At 42.8% G+C, this 10,000-nt stretch overlaps 1 protein-coding gene across 1 annotated transcript in view; it reads left to right on the top strand.

Moving 5' to 3' along the window:
• hdac5 (histone deacetylase 5) overlaps window positions 1-10,000 on the top strand; it is a 72,275-nt gene that overhangs the window by 5,563 nt on the left and 56,712 nt on the right. The window contains 1 exon segment of the mRNA XM_080724828.1: window positions 3,118-3,309. Within this exon segment, the coding sequence (XP_080580954.1) occupies window positions 3,118-3,309 (192 nt within the window).

The following is a 10,000-nucleotide window of genomic DNA, read 5'->3' as shown; positions in this document are numbered from 1 at the left end:
AACTGTCAGTACATCAACAGCAATATAACAAATGTAAATGAATATCTATCTATTAAATAAAAAAACTAATAATCTGTAAAAAAAAAAAAAGAGGTTTCTAAAAACCTAAAAACAAATGCTAACTAGCTTCATGTATGGTCATTGATTTTTGTTGTTCTAAGTGCAACAGGGAGTTTATTCCACAACTTGGGGGCCAGGAGGGCAAACTGTCTCAAACGAGTGGATTTTTGCCCTGGGGTTTTTAGCGAGGGTTCTGTCAACATCCCTGTGTTGGTTGATCTAAGCGCACGGGTGGGGGTGTAGGGGTTGATCAGGTTTTGGAGGTATGGAGGAGCCATACCTTTGGCTGCTTTGAAGGTCAGCATCAGAGTTTTGTATTCCGTGCGGGCCGCAACCGGAAGCCAGTGGAGGCTGCGGAGAAGGGGAGAGACATGTGAGAACTTAGGCTGGTTGAAGACCAGTCGTGCCGCGGCATTTTGGATCAGTTAGAGAGGTTTAAGTGCACATGCTGGGAGACCAGTGAGGAGAGAGTTACAATAGTCAAGTTTTGATATGACAGATGTCTGGATGAGGAGCTGGGCTGCCTCCTGGGTGAGGAAGGGTCTGATTTTACGGATGTTATAGAGTGTGAACCTACAGGACCGGGTGACTGATGCAATGTGTGCCTTGAATGATAGCTGGCTGTCCAGGACCACACCAAGGTTTCTAGCGTTAGGAACCGAAGTCACCAATGCATTATCTATGGAAATAGTGAGATCTTGCATGGGGCAAGACTTAGCTGGGAAGAAGAGTAGCTCTGTCTTGTCCGGGTTCAGCTTGAGGTGGTGGGCTGACCACAGATATAAAGAGCTAGATGCCTCGTTCGCCTCTGCAGTTAATTGGAGCTTTGTGCAAAAGTTCTAGCCCGGACTTCCTGGAAAAACCAAGGGAACGCTGTCAGTCAAAGTGACTACTGGCCAATCACAGCGTGTCTTTTCCGTGACTTATCCAAGGACCACAATTCATTTCAACAGAGCCAGTTCCCATGTTGCGCTGCTCAGCTGTTCTTACAGGCTGCATACGTAAAGACCAGCCCCCACCTGCCTCTGATTGGCTTACCGACCGTATGTGTGACGCACGCGGAAGCAATGAACACGGAAGTGACGAAGATTCCCTTGGTTGCTAGATGCATACGCCCCCTAGCCGAAGGAGGCGTCTAGCTTTATATGTCTGTGGGGCTGACATCCACTGTGAGATGTCGGCCAGACATGCAGCAATGCGTTCTTCCACCTGGTGGCAGAAGGAGGGAAGGACAAAAACAGTTGAGTGTCATCAGCATAGCAGTGATAGGATAGGCTGTGAGCAGAGATGACAGCACCAAGGGATTTAGTGTACAGGGAGAAAAGCAGAGGGCCAAGTATGGATCCGGTCCGGTCCGACAGGTAGGAGGAGAACCACTTTAGTGCCGTCCCGGTGATGCCTAGGTCAGCAAGGGTGTCCAGGAGCAGCTGATGATTCACTGTGTCGAATGCTGCTGATATAACCAGAAGAATCAGGACTGCAGAGTGGGAGGCAGCCTGGGCAGCATGGAGTGCTTCTGTGACTGCTAGGAGTGCCGTTTCTGTGGAATGGGCCGGTTTAAAACCTGACTGGTTGGGATCCAGCAGGTTGTTCTGTGAGAGATGGAGAGAAAGCTGGTTAGAGACCACACGTTCAAGGGTTTTTGAAAGAAAGGATAGGAAGGATACCGGTCTGTAGTTCTTGACGTCCGAGGGGTCAAGAGTTGGTTTCTTGAGGAGTGGTGATACTCTGGCTGCCTTAAAGGACCTACACCATGAATTTTCACTTTTTCTATTTTAAAACCTTTTTTTGGGGTCCCACTGGCACCTTCTATCCTCACAAAGTCCTATTTCTGACCGTTGTGTCTTTCTATGGTTTTGGGAAGACAGAGATGAAAAGCTTTCCACGGGTTCTCAGAACAGTGCTGTTCTGAGAGTTGATCCGTGTGACGTCACACGGATTCCCGTAAAAAAAAAAAAAAAAGAAAATTCAAAAAATGTTTTTTTTCAAAAACAGTTTTTTTTTTCAAAACAGTTTTTTTTTCAAAAAAATATTTTTTCCAAAAAAAAATTTTCAATTTTTTTTTTCAAAACATTTTTTTTTTCAAAACATTTTTTTTTTCAAAAAACTTTTTTTTTCAAAAAACTTTTTTTTTCAAAAAACTTTTTTTTTTCAAATTTTTTTTTTCAAAAACTTTTTTTTTCAAAAACTTTTTTTTTTCAAAAAACTTTTCTTTTTTTTCAAAAACTTTTTTTTTCAAAAACTTTTTTTTTCAAAAAACTTTTCTTTTTTTTCAAAAACTTTTTTTTTCAAAAACTTTTTTTTTCAAAAAACTTCTTTTTTTTCAAAAAACATTTTTTTTTTTTTACTTTTTTTTAAATACATAAATACAATGCAGGTGGGGTTGATTGTCTAATGTAGATTAACTTTCTGTAATGTCTGGTCTAGCAACGGTCGCCCTGTGTCATTTGACAGTAGGCCTATAACATACAACATAGGCCTACAGTAGGCTATAATCAGAGCTGCAACATTATCCTATTTTTGTATTGGCCCAATATTAACATTATTTGTTGTCAACGTGGGGTCCGGGGAGGAGTGAAGAGGAGGGGAGGGGTGGAAAAACCCCACTAGATGCGCCCCTGAGCAAACAGAGGCCGTTTTGGTATTGCAGCTGGAGAGCCTCATTATAGTAGAGCTAGAACAAACAAAAAGAATAGTCAGAGTGTTTGTTGAGGGTTAAAACCTGTCTAAGACTCAATTTTGAGCATATATTTATACAAAAAATATAGTTTTAAAAGCATGGTGTAGGCCCTTTAAAGGCAGATGGGACACAGCCTGAAGTTACAGAGCTGTTGATGATAGCGGTTATGAAGGGAAGTAGGTCAGGTGCAATCGTCTGGTAGATTGGAGAAGGGATTGGGTCGAGGGCGCAGGTGGTAGGTCTCGAGGAGGTCAAACAACAGCATCAGATCTTTAATTTCTCTCCTCTCCTCTCTAGGTGTATCAGATGCTATATAACCTCTCCTCTCCTCTCTCTAGGTGTATCAGATGCTATATAACCTCTCCTCTCATCTCTAGGTGTATCAGAAGGTGAGGTGACCATCATGGACAGTATGGTAGAAGACAGAGAGGAGCGTCTTCATAAAGACCTGGTCCTCCTCAAACAGCAGCATCAGATCCAGAAACAGCTTCTGTTCCAGGAGTTCCAGAAGCAACATGACGTTCTGACCAGACAACACCAGGTCCAACTGGAACAGCACCTTAGGGTGAGTGCAGCACCTAACCCTATACTAACCCTAACAGCACCTTAGGGTGAGTCTGACCATCTGGAACAGCACCTTAGGGTGAGTGCAGCACCTAACCCTAACCCTAACAGCACCTTAGGGTGAGTCTGACCAGACAACGCCAGGTCCAACTGGAACAGCACCTTAGGGTGAGGGGGGGGGGGGGGGGGGGGGGGTCCAACTGGAACAGCACCTTAGGGTGTGTCTGACCAGACAACACCAGGTCCAACTGGAACAGCACCTTAGGGTGAGTGCAGCACCTAACCCTAACCCTAACAGCACCTTAGGGTGAGTCTGACCATCTGGAACAGCACCTTAGGGTGAGTGCAGCACCTAACCCTAACCCTAACAGCACCTTAGGGTGAGTCTGACCAGACAACGCCAGGTCCAACTGGAACAGCACCTTAGGGTGAGGGGGGGGGGGGGGGGGGTCTAACTGGAACAGCACCTTAGGGTGAGTCTGACCATCTGGAACAGCACCTCAGGGTGAGAGGGGGGGGGGGGGGGGGGGGGGGGGGGGTCCAACTGGAACTGCACCTCAGGGTGAGAGGGGGGGGGTATGGAGCCAGATCAGTCTCAATAATCATGAATGTGTGTCTCCAGTTTTGTAATTTGTGTGCCCACATTTTGAACTCACATGCCCAGATTTGAAACCCACAAGGTCAGATTCGTGTGTGTTTTGTATCTGTGATTTGTGTCTGTGTTTTGTGTTTGTGTTTTGTATCTGTGATTTGTATCTGTGATTTGTATCTGTGATTTGTATCTGGGATTTGTATCTGGGATTTGTATCTGGGATTTGTATCTGGGATTTGTATCTGGGATTTGTATCTGTGTTTTGTATCTGTGTTTTGTGTTTGTGTTTTGTATCTGTGATTTGTATCTGTGATTTGTATCTGTGTTTTGTATCTGTGTTTTGTATCTGTGTTTTGTATTTGTGATTTGTATTTGTGATTTGTATCTGTGATTTGTATCTGTGATTTGTATTATTATTTGTTATTTGCATCTCTGATTTTTATCTGTGATTCAAATCCACAAAATACAAACACAAAACACAGATACAAAACACAGATACAAAACGCAGATACAAATCACAGATACAAATCACAAATACAAAACACAAACACAAAACACAAATCACGGATACAAATCTTTTTGAGACTCTTCTGACTGTGGGCGTAGACAAACGTCATCATTGGCTGAGGAACCCAATTCCTCAGCCAATCACACCTTTTGCCTCCTCCCATTGGCATGGTTGCCATGTTTGCTAAAAGTAAGTTATCTGGACTTTCTTATCTATAAGTTCAGCTATACATGAATATATCCATACCATATCTTGTCTTACACAATCAGTCAATGGTGAATGGACTAATTGCGACTGTCAGGTCGCAGTTACTATCAAAACCTCGACCAGGTGTCCGTCTGTCAGTCTGTCAGTCTGTCAGTCAGTCCGTCAGTCTGTCACACGTCACACTTTTGCCCTGCTCATATCTCCGCAAACGTTGCACCGATCCATGCCAAATTTTGCACACACTCCTTGCCTGCCAAACCACAACCTCAATTAACACATGGCCCTCTTTTAGCGCCACTATGACGCCGATTCCTGCAGAACCCATATTTTGGACACTGCGCCTACAATTTTTGCCCTAAAATCACGCAAGTCGGTACACAGTATGTCTACACTCATCTCATCAACATGGATCTGTCCCATCTAGCGCCACCTTCAGGCCGATTTTTTAAAACACATTTTTGGACACTACTCCTACAGATTTTGCCCTAAAATCACGCAAATCGCTACACAGTATGTCTACACTCATGTCATCAACATGGATCTGTCCCATATAGCGCCACCATCAGGCCGATTTTTTCAAACACATTTTTGGACACTGCTCCTACAAATTTTTACCTAAAATCACACAAATCGGTACACACTTGCTCTACACTCATGTCATCAACATGGATCTGTCCCATTTAGCGCCACCTTCAGGACGATTTTTTAAAACACATTTTTGGACACTGCTCCTACACATTTTGCCCTAAAATCACACAAATCACTACACACTTGCTCTAAACTCACGTCATCAACATGGATCTGTCCCATTTAGCGCCACCTTCAGGCCGATTTTTTCAAACACATTTTTGGACACTACTCCTACAGATTTTGCCCTAAAATCACGCAAATCGCTACACAGTATATCTACACTCATATCATCAACATGGATCTGTCCCATATAGCGCCACCATCTGGCCGATTTTTTCAAACACATTTTTGGACACTGCTCCTACAGATTTTGCCCTAAAATCATGCAAATCGGTACACAGTATGTCTACACTCATCTCATCAACATGGATCTGTCCCATATAGTGCCACTATCAGGCCGATTTTTTTCAAACACATTTTTGGACACTGAGCTCCTACACATTTTGGCCTAAAATCACGCTGCGACCTGACGGTCGCTTATTTTCCGATTAGGGAGTCTTACTGGTACATTATTTTTATGTACTAAATACATATGCACACAGACGTTGTAGAGCAGGGGTATTCAACTAAATTGTCCAGGGGGCCACATTGACAGAAACCCAAGGGGCCGGGGGCCGCACTAAAGGTGGTTGCACACTGCTGCGTTTTTCGGGCCGAATATCGGAGTGAATTTCGGAGCACGCAAATAAAAAAATCAACCTCACGTTATGTCAATCACGTTTGCACACTGCCGCCCGTTTCGCGCACCACTCGGTCCCTTGCTCTCTCTATCTCTCTCTCTCTCCTTTCGCATTTCGCAACGAAAAACACAGCAATATGCAACCACCTTAACGCCCCCCCCCCCCCAGCTATTGTACACTTGAAACAACGGCACGACCACATTTTCACTACATTTTCACAAACAACCACATTTTCATCAAACTACATTGCAAAGCAGAATACTTTTCAAGTAGAATACTTTTCATGTTAATGTGCTTAATTTCTGTTCAACAAGTTGACAACTGTAAACATGCTTTCTTGGTAAAACCTAGTGCTAACTACATCACACTAGTGATGGCCAACCTGGCATTGATGTCGACCTTATTGACAGTGCACAGTCTGCACACACAATTGCCTTCTTTGATGCTTTAACGATGCTTAACGAGGATCAGGTGGGTCGCAGACACACACACACACTCCACTCTGCTGCAGTGCTCTGACTGGAGTCACTTCACTTGAATATGATGGAATATGATTAGGGATTAGCCTACTGTGATTATGGTAAAATGAAGCTCACGTTTCATATCGCGCAAACCATACCTATAACGTTCATTAGCCTCCACAAAAAAACGATTTTGGGATTTTCTTTTCTTTTTTTTTCAAAATCTTTTTTTTTTTTTTTTTTTTTTTCAAAATTGCTCCAGGGGCCACAAGGAAGGTCGCCGCGGGCCACATTTGGCCCGCGGGCCGCCAGTTGAATACCCATGTTGTAGAGGCTATATGCAGATAACTCTTATGGGCCGCTGCTGCACTCCCGTTTCGGTGGCAGCAATGATAGTGGCTATACAGTATTCATATTTGATTTGTTTTTCAAGGGGCCCCACCATGTTTTTCAAAATATATATCTTATATAAATATTGGTCCATAATACGGTTTTATACAGGTTTTAGCCTTAAAACAACCACTCGGATATTTAAATGTCATGTTCTGTCTGTCTGTAATTCCAAGCCGTTTCAAATGCACTATCAAAATGCCCTTTGTTGGCAACGGGGCACTGTCTTTGGGCTAAAATTGGAACGATACAGAGAAGATTAGCATAATGAAGGCACCATGCTAATCTTCTCTGTATCGTTCCAATTTTATCACCACTTTACCCAAAAAATGTGTTTGAAAAAATCGGACAGATGGTGGCGCTATATGGGACAGATCCATGTTGATGACATGAGTGTAGACATAATGTGTAGCGATTTGCGTGATTTTTAGGGCAAAATCTGTAGGAGTAGTGTCCAAAAATGTGTTTTAAAAAATCGGCCTGAAGGTGGCGCTAAATGGGACAGATCCATGTTGATGACATGAGTGTAGAGCAAGTGTGTACCGATTTGTGTGATTTCAGGGCAAAATTTGTAGGAGCAGTGTCCAAAAATGTGTTTGAAAAAATCGGCCTGATGGTGGCGCTATATGGGACAGATCCATGTTGATGACATGAGTGTAGACATACTGTGTAGCGTTTTGCGTGATTTTAGGGCAAAATCTGTAGGAGCAGTGTCCAAAAATGTGTTTGAAAAAATCGGCCTGAAGGTGGCGCTAAATGGGACAGATCCATGTTGATAACATGAGTTTAGAGCAAGTGTGTAGGGATTTGTGTGATTTTAGGGCAAAATGTGTAGGAGCAGTGTCCAAAAATGTGTTTGAAAGAATCGGCCTGATGGTGGCGCTATATGGGACAGATCCATGTTGATGATATGAGTGTAGACATACTGTGTAGCGATTTGCGTGATTTTAGGGCAAAATGTGTAGGAGCAGTGTCCAAAAATGTGTTTTAAAAAATCGTCCTGAAGGTGGCGCTAAATGGGACAGATCCATGTTGATGACATGAGTGTAGAGCAAGTGTGTACCGATTTGTGTGATTTTAGGGCAAAATTTGTAGGAGCAGTGTCCAAAAATGTGTTTGAAAAAATTGGCCTGATGGTGGCGCTATATGGGACAGATCCATGTTGATGACATGAGTGTAGACATACTGTGTAGCGATTTGCGTGATTTTAGGGCAAAATCTGTAGGAGTAGTGTCCAAAAATGTGTTTGAAAAAATCGTCCTGAAGGTGGCGCTAAATGGGACAGATCCATGTTGATGACGTGAGTGTAGAGCAAGTGTGTACCGATTTGTGTGATTTTAGGGCAAAATGTGTAGGAGCAGTGTCCAAAAATGTGTTTGAAAAAATCGGCCTGATGGTGGCGCTATATGGGACAGATCCATGTTGATGACATGAGTGTAGACATACTGTGTACCGACTTGCGTGATTTTAGGGCAAAATTTGTAGGCGCAGTGTCCAAAATATGGGTTCTGCAGGAATCGGCCTCATAGTGGCGCTAAAAGAGGGCCATGTGATAATTGAGGTTGTGGTTTGGCAGGCAAGGAGTGTGTGCAAAATTTGGCATGGATCGGTGCAACGTTTGCGGAGATATGAGCAGGGCAAAAGTGTGACGTGTGACAGACTGACGGACTGACTGACAGACTGACAGACTGACAGACGGACACCTGGTCGAGGTTTTGATAGTAACTGACGGTCGCAATTAGTCCATTCACCATTGACTGATTGTATAAGACAAGATATGGTATATTCATGTATAGCTGAACTTATAGATAAGAAAGTCCAGATAACTTACTTTTAGCAAACATGGCAACCATGCCAATGGGAGGAGGCAAAAGGTGTGATTGGCTGAGGAATTGGGTTCCTCAGCCAATGATGACGTTTGTCTACGCCCACAGTCAGAAGAGTCTCAAAAAGATTTGTATCCGTGATTTGTGTTTTGTGTTTGTGTTTTGTATTTGTGATTTGTATCTGTGATTTGTATCTGTGTTTTGTATCTGTGTTTTGTATCTGTGTTATTTTGTGGATTTGAATCACAGATAAAAATCAGAGATGCAAATAACAAATAATAATACAAATCACAGATACAAATCACAGATACAAATCACAAATACAAAACACAAATACAAAACACAGATACAAAACACAGATACAAAACACAGATACAAAACACAGATACAAATCACAGATACAAAACACAAACACAAAACACAGATACAAATCCCAGATACAAATCCCAGATACAAATCACAGATACAAATCACAGATACAAATCACAAAACACAAACACAAAACACAGATACAAATCACAGATACAAAACACACAAGATTCTGACCTTGTGAGTTTCAAATCTGGGCATGTGAGTTCAAAATGTGGGCACACAAATTACAAAACTGGAGACACACATTCATGATTATTGAGACTGATCTGGCTCCATAGGGGGGGGGGGGTCCAACTGGAACAGCACCTCAGGGTGAGAGGGGGGGGGGGGGGTCCAACTGGAACAGCACCTCAGGGTGAGAGTGGGGGGGGGCACCCTGTGTTTTGATGGATTGAATATGTTATGCGTGTTTCCTAAACCCACCAGGCTTGAGTTAAGACCCGCCTCGCGGAAACGCCAGAACTTCTAGGAGTGGCTGAAACCCTTGCCGGACACATGGAGGGTGGATGAAGAAAGTCAGACCTAGTAAAGACATGAAGACAATCTTAAAACTTGTACTGAGAAAAGCCTGCATTTGCACAATGCACAGCTATTAATTTGTCACTACAGTGCTCAAAATAAACTGTGCTAAAAAAAGAATAATAATCAATTGAAACTTACTTTGTACTGTGCTTAAAAAAGGGAAAACTTTGTAACTTTGCTGAAGAGAAAAACGTTGCCTACTGAGAAAGCTATTAATTTGTCACTACTGTGCTCAAAATAAAAACTACTGATTATCAGTTAAATTGTTATAGTTTGGATGTGGCTTTGGCCTTATTCTGCGTGTATTATTGTAATGGATCGGTAGGTAGTAGGTACAGTAATGCTTTGCACTAAGAGCACTAAGTCTAACGTTCATAAGCACTTTCTTAAGATTATTGAGAGGGGCGTCTCTGTGAGGCGGGTCTTAACTCAATCCTGGTGGGTTTAG

This window comes from Nannobrachium achirus (genome assembly GCF_963921795.1).
Source record: "Nannobrachium achirus genome assembly, chromosome: 4".
NCBI lineage: Eukaryota > Metazoa > Chordata > Actinopteri > Myctophiformes > Myctophidae > Nannobrachium > Nannobrachium achirus.
This window is presented reverse-complemented; position numbering and strand designations above follow the sequence as displayed.